The sequence below is a fragment of the Callospermophilus lateralis genome, chromosome 15, assembly GCF_048772815.1.
Source record: "Callospermophilus lateralis isolate mCalLat2 chromosome 15, mCalLat2.hap1, whole genome shotgun sequence".
NCBI lineage: Eukaryota > Metazoa > Chordata > Mammalia > Rodentia > Sciuridae > Callospermophilus > Callospermophilus lateralis.
In genome coordinates, this window is record NC_135319.1 from 21,520,303 (window position 1) to 21,537,408 (window position 17,106).

Below are 17,106 nucleotides of genomic sequence, written 5' to 3' on the forward strand. Positions count from 1 at the left end.
CAGATTTTTGATTTTTGGATTAGGAATGCTTAACCTATATATCCATATGAGCCTATAAATATTTCTAGCTGGGCATGGTGGCATATACCTGTAAATCCCAGCAGCTCAGGAGACTGAGGCAGGAGGATTACAAGTTCAATGCCAGCCTTAGCAAAAGCAAGGTACTGTGCAACTCAGTGAGTCATTGTGTCTAAATAAAATAACAAAATAGAGCTGGGGATGTGGCTCAGTGGCCCCTGAGTTCAATCCCTATTACCCCCACTCCCCAAAGAATACTTCTAAGTAATTATTAGAATGAGAATTCCCGAGCTATCCCAGTCTTTTAAACAAGATTAAAGTGCTTGAGGTCACACACTCTTCCATCCAGGCACGGTGCCTACTAAAGCTGTTGCAGAGAACAGAGACTCAGTCTGTGGACACATTATTATTCTGTGTGAGAAAGAATGTGCACTACAAAATACTCCTTGAAAAGCCATTGTTTTGATTTGTGTTTGAATTGATCACCAACACAGTTTTACTAGATTTTTTAGCATTTGACCAAGGGCTGAGCCAATGCTTCTCTGAAACCCCCAACTGCCCATTCAACTTGACCTCTGTCCCCACTTCTGTGCCCGGTGAGGACCAGCTCCCACCCTGGTTCTTTCCAGTGTGGTGTCTGGCAGATGTTTCCTTCTGGGAATGTAGGATGCACATGGCTGGAGAAAGCAGCCTTGCAGGAGCCCAGCCAGGGAGGGCAGCTGGAGAGCCAGAGCTGGCTGTAGAGGCACACGCTGCTCCAGCAGGAAGGAACGGGCCAGACAGTGCAGCCTTGCACTTAACCTTTTTCCAAAATGTCCAAAAAGTGTGGCATTGGGGACAGTGTGATGGCAGAGATCTGGAGAAAATGAGAATAAGAAAGTCCACTAGCAAGGTTTGACTGTGCTCTTTGGAATATTTGAATAGGTACATTCAAGAACTCCGTGTTGATAGTTGGATGAATACGGCTGCAAAGAGCTTGTAAGGGAGGAAAGAAAAACAAGAAAAACCTGAGAAAAAGCCCAAGCAAATAAAGGGAGCCCTGTGATCAAGGGAGGGACAGGGTATCCTGTTAACTCCAGGGTGTGAGAGGCAGCTCTCTTGGAGACCAGGGCCTTAACAGGGTCAGCCTTTGCCCAGGCAGTTTGGGGAAGAAGAGATTTCGTAGCTAGGAGGGCTAGCTCTGTGACCTTGAGAAAGTCACTGACCCTCTCTGAACCCCAAACCCTTCATCTGCAACATTTGAGGGTCAGATAGGAGGGTTCCATTTGTGCCCTAGCTCCTTGGCCTCCTCTGGACATCTGTTCCCTAATGACCTGTGCAATATCTGTGCCTCTCTAGCTCTTTAGTAAACCCCACCCAGCCAGGACCACCACGGGGAAGCCGTCACCTGGGAAGGATGTCTCCACGCCTGCCAGCCTGCCTAGCCACTCGCAGTCCTTTCTCCACAGCCTGCAGTCACTGAGGCCCTCCCAAGTCACAGTCAAAGGTGATTACCTGCCCCTGCTTGTTCTTTACCCTGTCCTAAGGTAGTTCTTTCAGAGACTGGGTTCCTCCGGAGATTCAGGCTACAGGCCTGGCCCAGTCCTGGGGTTTGGCTTTGAATGGCTTTATCTCCAAATACATCTGGGGAGGCCTGAAAGTTTCCAGTACCACCTCCATTAGACCCTGACTTCTGAAGACCTGCATGTCTGTATGCCTAAGATATACGCTCCCCTCTTTCTTGCATGCACACCCACCTGTGTACATAACAATCTAGCGACACATATACAAACACCCTTCCCTCTCTCTCCTCCCCTCTAAAAAACAGTCTTAAATTTTCCAAGGCAGACTTGCCACTTCTATGCCTTGGCTACAGTTGATCCCAAGAACCCAGGTGGGCCTGGCCCTGGTTGCTAAGAACATGTGCCTTGGGGAAGACAGACTGGTGTGAGTCCCAGCCCAACTGTTTCCTAGCTCTGTAGCTTGCAGGGCTCAGGAATTGGGTGGATCTTCTGTTTTACCCAGCACAGGGCAGGGAACTAGGTGGCCCCCATCCTGGAGTGGATAAGATGTACATTCTCAGCAGTGAGTCCTCACACACGCTAACTGGAACACACTGAGACGGGATTATTATATTCACTCCACAGAAGAGCCCCTGAGGTAGAAAGGGATAGATTGACTTGCCCAGGATCACCAGGCTTGGAATAGAGTTCAGCAAACCCTGAACTCTGAGCTGTATTCCAGCTGGGTTTAAGCATGGCCTCTAGAGTGCAGCTACTGAAGGACTGTGGCCATGCCCCAGATCATGGGCCCCCTCCCTGAGTAAGGCAGGAAGCGCTGGATAGGCAAAGTCACCCTGAAGCCCTACGGCTTTGTGTCATCTGCCCCAACTGCCAGCCTGGCCTCCTCCTCTCCTGGCGTCATTGCTGAGACACTGAAGCCTTATGTGGCCACTGGTTTAATGTGTGTGCCCAAGCTAGAGGAGCCAAGGAGAGGGGACATGGGCCATCACAGGCCTAAGGCAGCCTTAGGGAGCTGCTGCTTGTCTTGCACATGCTTGGCCTGCAGGGACTCCTTCTTTCTTGGCCCAGCTAGAATAGATGTTGTTCCCTCACTCACTGCATAGGTTCTGCCATACTAACTGGGGGGCAGATATGTACATTTTCTCCCTAGGATCAGAGTCCCCCAAAGGGGCCATTGGCCACATTGTCCCTACCGAGAAGACCATCCTGGCTGTGGAGAAGAACAAGGTGCTGCTGCCTCCTCTCTGGAACAGGACCTTTAGCTGGGGCTTTGATGACTTCAGCTGCTGCCTGGGGAGCTATGGCTCAGACAAGGTGAGTGGCCACAGGGGAACAGAACCAGCATCAGGACCTCCACCTTCCTCCAGTGCTGAAATGTCTCTAGATCAGTGAGCCCAAGGCAGGGACAGCCACCCACACACACTTCCCCCACACACTTCCCCCTGAGGTTGTGCTCATAGCCTAGGAGAGAAAGGGTTCATGCAATCCTGAAAAGACCCTCTTGAGCCAGACCTCCAACCCACATTCCAAGGAGCTGAACTTTCACATTGGCAGCATACCCTTCTCCTTCAAAGCAAAGTTTGGCTGGTCCCCTGATTACATGGAGCCCACCGAGATGTGCACTCAGTGTGAGTGAGAAAGTCTGGGGCCTCCTGCCATTCCAGGCATGGCTTAGACTCGGAGGACACTTGCTAAACATCCAGCAGCCTTTCAGGAGCAAGACTTCCCACCCACCCTTTATCTTCCAGCTGTCTCTACCTTCTCCCCAGTGCCCCTCTCCTCCCATCCCATCCTATCACATCCAACAAATTCCCAACCCTCCATGCTCACCCTCACCAACTGGCTTCATGAGGCAGCCATCAAAACTGGCTTCAGAAATGCCCCCATCTGAAAGTTGTCCCCACCACCTCATGCTGAACCGCTGCCTCTGGTGCTCACAGGATCTCGTGGCATCCCTCTACCTATCTCTCACCACCACTAAGTAGAAGTTCCGCCTGAGAGATAGACTTGGAATGGCCTGGATCTGGTCACCTGCTTCAGGATCCTGAACACATGACTTGTCCCTGGATCCCAGGGCACCCAGACTTGCTGGGGTATCTCCACTCTGTCCTGGCTTCCTGGCCACTGCCAGCCTTACCCCAGTGCTCATTCCCCATTTTCCACAGATCCTGATGACCTTCGAGAACCTGGCTGCCTGGGGCCGCTGTCTGTGTGCTGTATGTCCAACCTCCACAATGATTGTCACCTCTGGGGCCAGTGCTGTGGTGTGTGTGTGGGAGCTCAGCATGGTCAAAGGCCGCCCAAGAGGCCTGCGCCTCAGGCAGGTACGTGCCTCAAGCAGGGACAGTATTTGGGGCAGGGACAAGACTGCTGGCAGGCAAGGTACCTCAGGCAGGTGCAGTGACTTGCACAGTAGTGGTACCTGAACACCTCTACTCCCTGGACGAGGACCCTGCCTTCCTCGAGAGGGAGCACTGTGAGGAGTGGAGGGTGGCCCACAGCTGTCTCCTGGGTAGATCTGATGAGCACGGGGCAGGTGCCTCTGTGGAGGCCCACACCTCAGTGTGCTACACCAGGCACTGGCAGCTGCTTCCATTTACACTTGGTGTTGGGAGCTAGTGAAATCATTTTCCTTGCACCAGATGATTCTTTTCTAAGCATTTGTCATGGACTGGCCACTACGTCCAGCACTTTTCCATGGACTGCCTCATTTTCCCAGACAACACGTCTGTAAAACAACTATATTATCACCCCTATTTTCTTAGTGAATAAAACTGAGATGCAAAGAAGTGCAGGGCTCATCTAAGTTCACAGACCCAGGAAATGAGATAATTTCAGAAGGGGAGTGATTACAGCAAGAATAGAACCGACAGTGGGTAGGCCAGAAGCAGAACTGGCCCAACCTCTTGACCAACACCACTGGTAATACTAATCAGGGTGGGACTGTCATTTACTTAACACACAGAATGCACCAGAGCCTCTCTCAGCACTAATTTTATTCTTGCGAAGGAATGTTATTCTCAATTTCAGACAAGGAAACAGTCTCAGAAAGGATAAGTGTATTAGAGCCTGGGTTTGTTTACCTCAAAATCCCATGCTTTTTCCCTGTGTGCTCTTGAACTTGCCTTAGAATATAACTTGAACCTCCAACTTGAACCAAAAATAATTTCCACACTTTTTTTATTTGGCCATAGTCCCCAAGTAACTCTACACACACACACACACACACACACACACACACACACACACGGAATAAAATAAACATACAAAATAAAACACACAAAATTCACCTGGACCAGATTCCTAAACTGATCATGCTTCACTGAACTCACAGATTCTGGGTTTCTCTAGATGATTTTCAAATCAGTTTGTCTGCAAGGACCTGCCCTTCTCCCCTGCTGCCATGGCCTGGGGCAGTGCAGGGTGTGCACTTAATAATTGGGCCATGAAGCAGTGAATGCAGCAGTGAGGGAGGAAGCTCATTCATCCTGGGGTGCTGGCACTTGCTGAGATATGGCTCTGTAGGCACGTACAGGTGTCCTGCCCCCATACTCACTCTCCAAGGAAATCTCCCCAAACAACAGTGGTACTTTAAGCCTTTCCAAACTTTCAGGTTGCTCCTGGAGGTTTTCTGACTCCTGGTCCCAATACCAATCAGTTGTCAGTGGCCTGGTGTAAGAGACTGGAAATGAAAGCCAGAGTGCCCTCCTCTCTCAAGCATCATGGATACCTGTTTATGACTGCAGGCAGTTCATCCTAACCTTGGAGATGACCCTTCTTCTGCTACTCTGAACTCCCCCTTAGCAGTAAAGGTGTGCCAGAGAGCCCATGATATTGAAACCATAAAAATGCAATGTATCATCCTCTCCTAGCTCCAAATCCAGAGAAAAGGGCATAGGGAATTTCACATGCTCTTACTTTGTAGACTAAATGATAAAACGCTTTATCATTTTCCTGTAAAGTCTCATGTAGCCTTGGGGATTCCCCCAAACCACTGGGTACTCAGTAAAGAGGTCCCTCCCTGACCTGTAGACAGAGAAGTCATCATTAAATAACTTCATAAACAACTTTAAAAGTGTTTAAAGATATTACAACATTAAGGAGAAATTTCAAATTCACTTCAAAGACAACTCTATAATCTGCACAAAAGTTTTCATTTTTGCATACTGCAATCCCTGATATACATATTTATACTTTTCTGATCTTTGTTTAGATATTTTTATTCCATTTTTACCCACCTAGCCTATCAAATTGTTTTTATTTTTTCTACAGCCTCTATAATTTACATTTCAATTGTTCCAGGTTATTTCATTTCCATAAAATTACATTTCAATTGTTTTGTTATGTCAGTACACCACAGTTTAATAAACCATTTCTTCTAAAACAAAACAATTAAGTTATTTCCAAGTTTTAGCAATTTTGAATAATGCTGCAGAAAACATCTTGTTTGCTTCTGATTGTTTTCCTTATGATAAATTTTGAGGAGTAGAATTACTGCACTGTGACATAATATTTTCCAAAATGGTTCTATAACTTTACAATGCCACCAACAATTAATTAAGAGTACCCATCTCATTGCAACATAATCATCATGAGGAATTATTTTGAGAGGTTTTTATTTGATTACATTAGTTTTTGCTACTTTATTTAGGTATAAGATGATATAATAAAGATATTTTAATTGGCCTATAGAGAAGTATTATTCCGAAAAACTAAAGAGCCCATAGGGAACACATTTAAAAGTGCTGTAAACTTCCTTGATTTCCCTTGCTTTCCAAATGATGGGGGGCCCGATGCTTTCTATTTCCATAGCTGATGGGCTGGATAACCAAGTGGGCAATGCTGTGTACACAAGCTGCCCCGTGTAAGGTGCAGTCTCAGAGCTGCTCTCTCTGGGTCCCCAGCAGGGAGCCCTTTTCTGTCCCCCCTTTGGAGTTGCTGTGTCCCTGTGGTCAGAACGTAATCATCAGACTTAGTTCATTCTGGGAAGAGGATCAGAAAGTCCTGTCAAATCCTCTCTTTCTTCTGTTTATTTAGATAGTTTCCATTTTCCTGAAACAACCCAAATCTTCTGCCATGGATCATGTGCAAAAATTTGCCATCACCATCTGGTTGGTGTCACATTAGGATCTATTGAGGACAAACAAGAACCTGTGACTGAAAATTTTAATTGCTTTGATCAGGCAAAGTGACAGCTTTGAAAAATGATGCTAGCCTCATTGACCCAAATGAGTGAGCAGTTGTCTGTGCCCTAAGGGTGGAGGTTTGCCACTAGGTAAGCCAGGACAATCACATTCCATAATACCACCTCCATAACCCCATGGCTTATTCCAGGGAACAGCAAGCATGTATAGCATAGAGAGTCTCAGATCAGGCTTTCTGGAATGCTTGAGATGGAATATTCACAGTTACCAGCAGCAATTGGCCCAGGGGTACCTTAGCCCCTTAGGAACACATACAGAGAAAGCAAGGCCTCCAGCCAGATCTGAACATGAAACCATTCATGAATCAGGCCAAGCCCCAAATTAGATAAACCTGAGGACTAAGAGCAAGGCCTTAAATCCCCGCTGGACATGAACCCAGATCCATCATACTCAAAAAGTCAAAACTTTTTGACATGACTTGACCTCCTTTCCTCCTTCTGTTTAGTTCAAAAGCACATTTGTTTCTGAGTTTCTAGAGGGATGCATCTCCCACTTGAGCATGCACTGAAAATCTCCTGGAGGGCTTGTGATAATGCAGATTACATGGCCTCACCCTCAGAGCTTGATTCAGTGGGTCTGGGGGTATAGCCCAATAATTTGCATAGCCAGCAAACTCCAGATGCTGTTGAGGCTGCTGGTCTGTTGAGACTTTATCTGTTGAGACTTTATCTGTTGAGACTTAATCATATTATGGACTGCTTTGGATTTCAGATGAATTCAGGAGAAGACAAAGCATAAGGACACTGCTGGCCCCTGGTTGGGTTGTCATAAAGGGACCATAGATTCTCCCCACCTGGGCCTCAACCTCTGAAAATGGATGAAACCCAGAGGCCAGCAGTGGACCTGCACACCTGCACATGCACATGTCCACACTTAGGCTCTGGAGTCACTTAATCATGCTGAATCTGTTTTCTCATCTGGGACCAAGAGTAAAATGGAAGTTAAGGAGTCCTTTCAGGTAGCTGGATTGAGGACCCCCTCTCATAACTCATGGTTCTCTTTCCTGTCTCCAGGCTTTATATGGACACTCCCAGGCTGTCACATGCCTGGCAGCATCTGTTGCCTTCAGCCTCCTGGTGAGTGGCTCCCAGGATGCCACCTGCATCTTGTGGGACCTGGACCTCCTCACCTACGTGGCTCGCCTGCCTCCCCACCAGGAGGGCATCTCAGCCGTCGCTATCAGTGACATCTCGGTAAAGCTCCTATTTCTCCATTCTGTGTCCTCCCACGACTTTGAATCTGTATGGTAGCATGTTGAACAATATTCCAAAAGAAAACCTGGGAGAAAAGAGATGCTGATCAGAGTGTAGAGGGCCTAACATGTACAGACCATTCACTACAGATGAGCATGGGAAACATCTGAGTCTAGCTTTAATTTTTACTTTGTCACCTTCTGTTCCCAGGGAGTTTAGGGCAGTGGGAGGTGTCTGGTCTAGCATAGGCATCAGAGAGTGGGGCAGAAGTATCTGGCAGGCATGGCTGAAGAAGTTATCTTCCTAACTGCAATTCAGTGTTGAATGAAAAAATGTCTGTGGTCTCTCTGTCAATTATTGAACCTGGTGCCCTGTTTTTGCCTCCATGCTGGCTAGCAAAGGTGAACCTCTCAGGGACATGTGTGTGAGAAGACAGAGAAATATGTACATCAGTGTGCAGTTTCTTCTAGGTTTGAAGCCCCTTTGTGGGTCATGGGCTCCCTGAGACACAGAGGTTTCTACCTCTACTCATAGAAAACCCCCAGGACTGAGTGCGTGGATAATATGAGCAGAAAGCTCAAATGAGAAAGGGAGAATATGAAAGAACCTTCTGGTACCAGTTTTGGCTGGAAGTGTTGTTCCCTGTAGGTTTGAATATAGAACTAATGTTAGATGTGTGTATGGGAGTCAAATGGATGGATGGATGGATAGGTAGAAAGATAGAAGGATAAATAGGTGGATGGATGGTAGGTAAATGGATGGATGGATGGATGGATGGATGGACAAATAGTTGGGAGTGTGGATAGATGGATTTGTGGGGGCATAAGTGGATGAGCAGATGGAGGATTGATGAACAAATGATGGATTTGTATGTGGTAAATGAATAGGTAGATGAGTTGACGTATTGGGGAAGGCCCCAATCCCTGATCTGGAGAACATAAAATGCATAATTAATTGTGTTCCTAGACCCAGGAGAACACTGGCATCAAGGCAAGTTGTCCTGGAGTCAGCTGAGTTCAGGATGTGCTTTCTGATCCCAGGGATGGGAGCAGGGCAGAGGTGTTTTAGACATGGTCCTTGGCTTCAGACAGTCTATCCCTAGCAATTCAGAAAGTGCCACCAGAGGGCACAGTTTTAGGGAGGGCACTAAGCTTACTACATCCCTTCTGTAGTTTGGCAAGGCTTAAAGGCAGGACCACTACTTTCTTGGGTACAGGATAGACAGGGCTTGGAAAGCAAAGCCTCTGAATATAAACTTTTCCAGAGATACAATAGGAACGGGTCTCCTCAGAGAGTTCCTCCTGAGGGGCACTGCACGAGTTTATGAACCATGTGCAGTCACTTGAGCCTCTGTACCCCGCCCTCCACCAGAGGAACTCCAAAATGTCTTTCTGGGAGCAGGAGTGGCCAACCATGTATAGGCCCTATGTCCAGAGCCAGGGGTGGTCTTTAGGCTGAGTCTTCTATGGCCACTAGATTAAGGCTAAGGGAGAGGGAGCTGGGAGAGCCCGAAAGGTGGGCTATTCAACATTTGCTGGGGAAAGCAATATCCAAACACATAATTGCAGTATGAAATAAGCAAAGAATTTATAATTGTGTGAAGATACAACAGACCTATGAATTAGCTGAAAAGAGGTGATGTCTTAGGGGGTCTTGAGAGACTTTAGTTGGTCTTTACAAGATGGTAGTTTGGGGTGCTTGGATATACAAAGTGAGTGACTAAGCAAGTGGCAGATGGGCTAGCAGTGACTCTAGCTTAGGGTAAAGCCTGCTCTCACTGCTGCAGGGTACCATTGTCTCCTGTGCTGGAGCCCACTTGTCCCTATGGAATGTCAATGGACAGCCCCTGGCCAGCATCACCACAGCCTGGGGTCCAGAAGGAGCCATAAACTGCTGCTGCATGATGGAGGGGCCAGCATGGGACACAAACCATGTCATCATCACTGGGAGTCACGATGGCATAGTTCGGGTAAGTGTGTCTTGGGCAGAATGAGGACATGACACAGGAAATATCTCCATCTCCATTTTGCCTACTTTCTCCAAAGAGTCCCAGGATCCATGCTTCATGGGGTGTTGTCTCAACCTGTGGGTCAGCCAGAGGAGCCTGGGGTGGCTGGGTGGCAGGTACATTCTTTTCTGGGCACAAGTGGGAGTCTTCTGTGTATTCAGCACTCATTCATTCAACAAGATCATTGAGCTTCTGAATCAACCACTGCTGTATGAAGCCTTGTAGAAGCTCACAGAATCATCACTTGAGTGGAGGCTGGTTCTTCTCCCTTAGTGATAAAAATCCAGTAAGAAGCCATATGCAGTTGGCCTGAGAGCACCCACATGCAGGGATTGGGACCAAGGCCCAGATACAAAGAACCAGGAGGTGAAATTAGGAACAAGAGGATGTTAACTTAGTAATCTGACAATAAACTGACTTCAGAGTCTCCACAGTACAGGGACAGGGATGGAGGGGGAGAGTACATAGTGATCTAGAGGTGGGAACGAATCTACCTACACTGCCATTGTTCTCAACTGAACCTCCACACAGGGGAACTGGAGTCTAAACCAGTCCCTGGTGATAAATTAACATCAGAAGTGAAAGGGTTAGAGGGCAGCCCCTTTCCCTTTCTTCAGGATCCTCCCAGTGTAAAAGAATAGGTTGAGCCACTCCCAGCCTGCAGACATGAGAATTTCCCCAGCCGATGATATTTTCTCTTTTCTGGACAGATTTGGAAGACTGAGGATGTGAAAATGTCTGTTCCCAGGCAGACAGCGGCAGAGGAGACCTCAGTTCAGCCTCCAAGCCCCAGAGGTACCTGCCTGGCCAGGAGGAGACCACCCTTACCTTGCAAACTACCCTCTTTCCCTCCCCTCTCTCTGCTTTTGGCCTACGGCTGCAGTTCCATCCAGGTCTACAGAGCTTAGGGAAGCCATTAAGGCTCTGGAGATTATTGCCAGGTTTGGGAACAAGAGACTGTTTATTTACTGAAAGTTTCTGCTGAAATATAGAGCATTATGAGAGACCCTCTTGAGTCCTTACCGCATTCTTGCAAGAGCCAGTGACCCCTGGGCTGCTCCTTGGACACAGGGATGGTATGTGGTGAATGTCAGGTAACCCTGAGCTTCAGTGGGGAAGACATACTTTGGTGATCTTGGTTTGACGCTTTTCATCTGCCTGGATGGCTCTGGAATGCCAGACTCCCCAGCCCACAACCTGGAACCAGCTGCCTATTTGCCTGGACAGCCAAGCTGCAGATAGGAGCAAGGGAAGGGACCCTTCTCCAGGGTTGAGGAAGTGGTTCCATCATGCCCTAGACTGCCCCGTTGACCTGGATCCACCCACCCAATTCTCCATGGCAAATTCCTCAAAGTAGATCATCTGCATCTGTAAGAACATATTAAAAAATGCAAGAGGCTTATTAAAAACATAGATCCCCATCCTTTTACTCAGTCTAACCCACTGGAAAAGATTGGGTGTTGTTAGCATTTACATGTTGTGGTGTGCCCCCAAAGTAAGAGAACCACTATTCTGCAGCAAAGCCCACTTTGAGTTGTGGTAAATAAGACTGAAGTAAGAAAACCTGTTTCACCTTCTGCCCTCATAGCCTCGGCCACAAGTGCCACCATGGCCACCATTATAAAGCTGAGATGGCAGAGAGCTGACTGTGTGCAGCTTCCACCTAAAACACTTCTCACCCATTTTCTCATTTCTCTGCAGTCCTTTGTAGTAGATATCACTACCATTTGATGAAGGTAAGAAAACTGAGGAACAGGGAGGTCAGCAACTTGCCCAAAGTTACCTAGCAACCAAAGTTACCATCTTCTCAACTTCTGCTACTGGAGCATCCACACCAACCACTGCAGGATCATGCCAACCTCTGCTGTGGGATCAGGACCACCAACCCCTCCACCATGAACACAGGCACAAAACACACCATCCAAAGCTGTCACCTCTTCCATCACCTCTGTCTGGTTACCCCAATTCTTGCAATCTTGCCAGAAAGATTTCAGACATGTGACTCAGAATAGCTGGAGTGAGTTTATTAGAAAGGGTAGAAAAAGGGTAAAGAGGACACTCTCAAGGGAGAGAGTAGATCCTCTCAGAGAGAGAAGGAGGGCACACCCCTCCTGCCCTCCAGTTCTATTAGAAGTCCCAGGGAAGTTTCCAGAGAGTCCTGCCCAGGTCCATCTATTTTTTTTTTTTTTCTTTTTTCAGTACTGGGATTGAACCCAGGGCATTTTACGACTGAGCTACATTCTCAGTCCTTTTTATTTTTTATTTTGAGACAGGGTCTCACTAAGTTGCTGAAGGGCTTACTAAATTACTGAGGCTGACCTTGAACTTGTGATACTCCTGTCTCAGTCCCCTGAATCACTGGGATTACAGGCATGTGCCATCCGACTGGCCCAGGTCCATCTTCTGATTTTTGACTGACAGCATAGGAACTGCTAGGATCTCCTGGAATAGAGGATGGTGTGGTGCCCACAGAGCAGAGTTTAAGGAAATTGAGCTCCCCTGTTTTTGCATGAATTGCCTGCCCCCTTAGTTGATTTATTAGTCTTTGAATAACCCTCGGCAAACTTTCATCGGAAGGATCAGGGTGACTGGGAGTTGTGACAGTTTTTATGATAAGAAAGGGTCCAAGCCACTTGGTAGGGTGTGACATGATTTTGAAACAATAGTTTGTCTTAAGGGGATGTAATTATGGCCGAGGGGCAGGAGGTGACATAACAGGCCCCAGACTTTCTTGTTGGACGACAGTCACTGTTTGCTGTCCTTTCCCTGCTCACCCATTCATGGCTGACCAGCTACCTAATATTCACCACCACGGCTTTCTCCAGTGCAGCCAAACTTCTCTCTTAGCTCTGGCTTCACCAAATATTCCAGCCCAGAACTGAGACATCTTTCCTGGGTCCCACAATCAAAAAGAAACATCCTATAGTGAAGTGAGAGATCTCCTATCACACTGACCCCTTCTGGTAGCTGGCTCCCTGTTTGTTCTGCTTTCCAACAAGTGATCATTCATAGGAGAGAATTTCCCTGATTTCTGAAGGTTGTCTTCTGAAAATAGTGGCCATTTTCAATGATTTTAAAAAATGCCTCATACTTGGTTGATTCATTTAGTCATCAATTCATAGATAGTTGGGTTTTTTATGCAAAAACATGGCTCTTTTATTGTGTAAGCATAAAGGACAGTCCCTCCGCCCATGCTTTGTCATAGGCTCTATACTGGGAATCCCTTCCTTCAAAATAACACCATCCGGGGACCCTTGTCAACAATCTCTGGTGATCCAGAGGACTAACACCACTGACTAAGAACCACATTCAATAAATTTATCCTAGAATCCCTAGGGTGCTTGGAGACTGTGAGGAATCAGCCCATTTCAGTGGAAAAGAAGAGAAGCATAAGCCTTATGAATTCTAACAAAACCAGGGAGCTGAGAGAGAAAGTTTTGTATGAGCGTTCAGGATGAAGCCTTGTTTGTAGTGATTACATGGAATACACCTACATGAGACTGCACTCCATATTGGTTTTAGGATCAACTTCCCATTTGAACCTATCCAGGCCCAATAGGCTAAAGGGATTAGCTTAGTCCATGGTTGATAAATGGATGCCCCCAAATGAATGGTAGATAAATTGGTGGATGGGTGGATGCGTGGATGGGTGGATGGACAGGTGAAGGAAAGGCATCTCAGAGCCATTTCGTTATCTAGACATGCCATTGGACTCCCAGGTCTCTATTCAGTATAAACAATTGTGCTGAAGCTGCATCCATTGGTCATGGGGTCTAGCAAATGAGAAGTGGGGAATGAGGCTCTAGACCCAACTCTGTCCCAGAAACTTGTCTAATCCCCTCTCTCCTCTGTCGAATGGAGATATTTCCTATCTTGTAGGGTACTGATGACAGAAAACCAATTGATATAGACAAGAATCCACAAATGCCGGTCACGGTTGTTATTTTCTCAGACTCTTGACAATGTATTCTCTTTGAACATAACAGCCAGTACCATAAGGGAAATTACAGAATGGTTGCAGTGGACACCATCCTTCCCCTGCTGTCTCTCCCCATCTGAGATCACCATGCCCCACTCAACTGACTGCCAGGATGGTGGTTATCATTACAGGAAAGATTAGGATAAAATGAACCATAGTGCAGACATAGTCAAAAAAATTAGATTGAGCTGTAGTTTAGAGTCAACAAATCTATGCACAGATTTGCAAATCTAACCCGCTGGAGGTCTTTAATAAGGAAGCATGTTGTTCTTATAATATTGCTCAAAACTGTTTTGTTGGAAAGGGATCAGTATTAAGCATGACACATAGATATTTGCACGTGTGTCCTCTTGCTGTTTATATTATTGTATCCCCTCAAATGTCTTAAGGGGCAAGAAAGGAGATCTTTGATGATATTAAGGAGACTGCATTTGTGGGCAGAGGTAATCTAATTTCTGCCTGGAATTCATTTATTTGTCATTTGCAGCAAGGACCAACCCAGTTGGGTACATTTTATTTCAGAAATCACCTCCTAGACTAGACTCAATCTGGTACCTAAAAAGCAGTCAGGAAATGCTTGTTATTTGGACTTGTACAGGAATTTACAAATGCCTGGTTCTAATTCAAGGTAGCTTCCCCAACTTGTAGCACTCCGGAATTTCCTGGTGTGTGGGCCTGTCTGCATATGTAGGTGACCATCGCGGGACATCTGGGGCTGCCTGGCCTCCTGCCCCAAGTCCAGCAAAGTGGCCTTACAGGCACATACCCAGCTGGTATCTCTCCATCTCACACTTTATATTGAAGTCTATTGCTGTCTGTCCCCAAATGCAGTCATTAAAATGAGTGAAGTAACAGTCATTGAGTTATATTTTTTGAAAAAACGTTCTCAGCATTTAATTATTGGTTGTGGCGTGAGAGGATTTAGATAAGTTGATAATGTCGACTTTATGTAATTTATTTTTACTAAGCAATTATGGGCTGCATTACATCCTGGCAGCAAGGTATTATGGGGCATCTTATTAAGCATAAAGCCAGTAAACACTGATGAACAATTTTGCTGAACTAGGCATGCAATTTAGAAAGCAATAATACACAAATCCAATTTGGTACACAATGGATACCGCAGCACGTCAGCACATGTAACTATCACAGCCTGCAAATTAAATTGGGACGGCCCTTTTTGCAACAGCACAGGCCAAGATTAAATATATTTTCCCCCTCAATTTAACAAGTTGCTGACCACAAATATAAATATGTGTGTATGTGTTTGTGGTTCCATGTATGGATGCACACAGGCTCATATGTGAAGCCACTCGGGTGTTCTAACTATCCTCTCGCACGCATTACGCAGGCCACAAGTGGGAAAAGAACCTTGCCCTGAGTAGAGAGCTGGATGTCAGCTTGGCTTTGACTGGGAAACCCAGCAAGACCAGCCCTGCAGTGACAGCTCTGGCTGTGTCTAGGTAAGTGCAGCCTGGTTTCCCCAGGCCTCCAGCAGAGGGTGCTGTGGCCACCCTTAGAAAAGTCCCAGCTGCTCTGGACTCCTCAGAAAGGCCACCTCACCACAGGGACCAAGGGGGCATGGCAGGCACTTGCTAAAGGCACCATGGCCCTACAGGGCCTTAGGGAGTGTTTTTGATTATTTTTTTTTTCTTTTAACTCACACGTGCCCTTTCTCTCTCTTGGGCTTGACTATCCATGAATTTCTAAGAATTTCAAAAGGTAGAAGCAGCATATCGTTTTGTCATCTTATCCTAAAGAGGATCCTTTTTTTCTCGAATTCCCCTGCTGATTATAGCATTTGGTAAGATGACCATCTTACATTAGCAGAAAATGCCTTTTGAGGGCTCTAAGCCCATGTAGTATAGAGATGACAATTGATACCCATTATTTCATTGTTACATGACCAGGTAGAAGTAATTATTGTGGTTAACCCTCTCTGCACACTAGGTGGTATAGTCTCAAGAGGCTTCTGACCTCTTAAAGCCCCTTCCTTCCTCCCTGTGCTGGAGTGGGCCGTTCTGCAGTGAGTCTCTGCTGGTGGGAATCGCTGGATGTTCTGGCTGTGGGGACTAGGTGGGGTGGAGCGGGCCTGGGGATTAGGAAGAAGGGTTCAGAGCTGCACTCCTCACTGGAGAACTTGCCTGTTGGGCCTGGGGCTTCATATGCATGTCTTACAGAACAGGAGCTTCCCCCTGGAGTTGCTGGAGAGAAGAGGCAGGGCCTCAGCCCACTCCCTGAAGCCGGGAAAGCTTCACTTTTCCCCAGTGCTTTGGGAGTCACAAGCCTCCAGCTCAAAAGCCCCCATCCCCTTCAATATAGTTCCAATTCTCCCACTCCTTCCTCCATGTTGCAATTTCCTGCATGCTGGCTGGGATACACGATAATCACACTCTTTCCTTTTTTTTTTTTTTCTCTTCCCAAGAAACCAGACCAAGCTCCTGGTTGGCGATGAGAAGGGAAGAATATTCTGCTGGTCTGCAGAGGGGTAGGAGGAAAAAGGTGGCAGAGGCTCTGGCAGAGTAGCCACGTGTCCCTGGGGGCAGCAGCGCCAGACAGAAGGCAGCTGATGTGACACAGGGCTGTGGGCTCTGTACCCAAGGGGAGCTTCCAGGGCCTCATGTGCTCAGGTTCTCAAAAAAGGACTCTCTGACAATCAGTGTTCTACACCCCAACCATTTCTCTGGTCCATGGGACTTCTATAAGAAGAATAAGAACACACATTCATGCTAGAAACTGTGAGCTGTTAATGACAAGCTGCAAGTGAAATTATACAACTCACCTTATCAAGGGCTTAGTGCACTGAAAAACATGGGATTGATTATTGGAAACTGTCCTATTGTCTATTTTATTAAAGCAACTATTTTCCAAATGCAAGAATGTTTGAGTTTAAGATTGGCACTCTTTTCCACTGAGATATTTTCATCTCCATACTTAGAAAGGCAGGAAAGCCATGGGGAGTAAATGGCCACTACTAAGCAGGCCCAGCCTCTGTGGCTGAACCATAGTATGTGGCCATGAGTGTTGCCCAGAGCATGTGTAGGGAAGTCTGTCACTGTAGGTGACACTCCCTATCTGGGCATGCCTGCCCACCTCTGCAGTCACAGCAGGCAGTGGATCCCAGCTAGGCTCTGGCTTGGCAGTCTCCTTCCCAGAGCCTGTCCTTACACAGAGATCAAATTCCACATGTTGATCTAGCTTT

General features: G+C 46.8%; 1 protein-coding gene across 1 annotated transcript in view; it reads left to right on the forward strand.

Moving 5' to 3' along the window:
* Window positions 1-16,760, forward strand: part of Wdfy4 (WDFY family member 4) — a 243,992-nt gene extending 227,232 nt beyond the window's left edge. Inside the window, exons 54-61 of the mRNA XM_076834810.1 lie at window positions 1,357-1,504; window positions 2,650-2,834; window positions 3,686-3,844; window positions 7,738-7,917; window positions 9,704-9,886; window positions 10,636-10,720; window positions 15,256-15,367; window positions 16,330-16,760. Of these exons, the coding sequence (XP_076690925.1) occupies window positions 1,357-1,504; window positions 2,650-2,834; window positions 3,686-3,844; window positions 7,738-7,917; window positions 9,704-9,886; window positions 10,636-10,720; window positions 15,256-15,367; window positions 16,330-16,396 (1,119 nt within the window). The 3' untranslated portion in view covers window positions 16,397-16,760. The remainder of the gene's footprint in view (window positions 1-1,356; window positions 1,505-2,649; window positions 2,835-3,685; window positions 3,845-7,737; window positions 7,918-9,703; window positions 9,887-10,635; window positions 10,721-15,255; window positions 15,368-16,329) is intronic.
* Window positions 16,761-17,106: the final 346 nt, after the last annotated feature.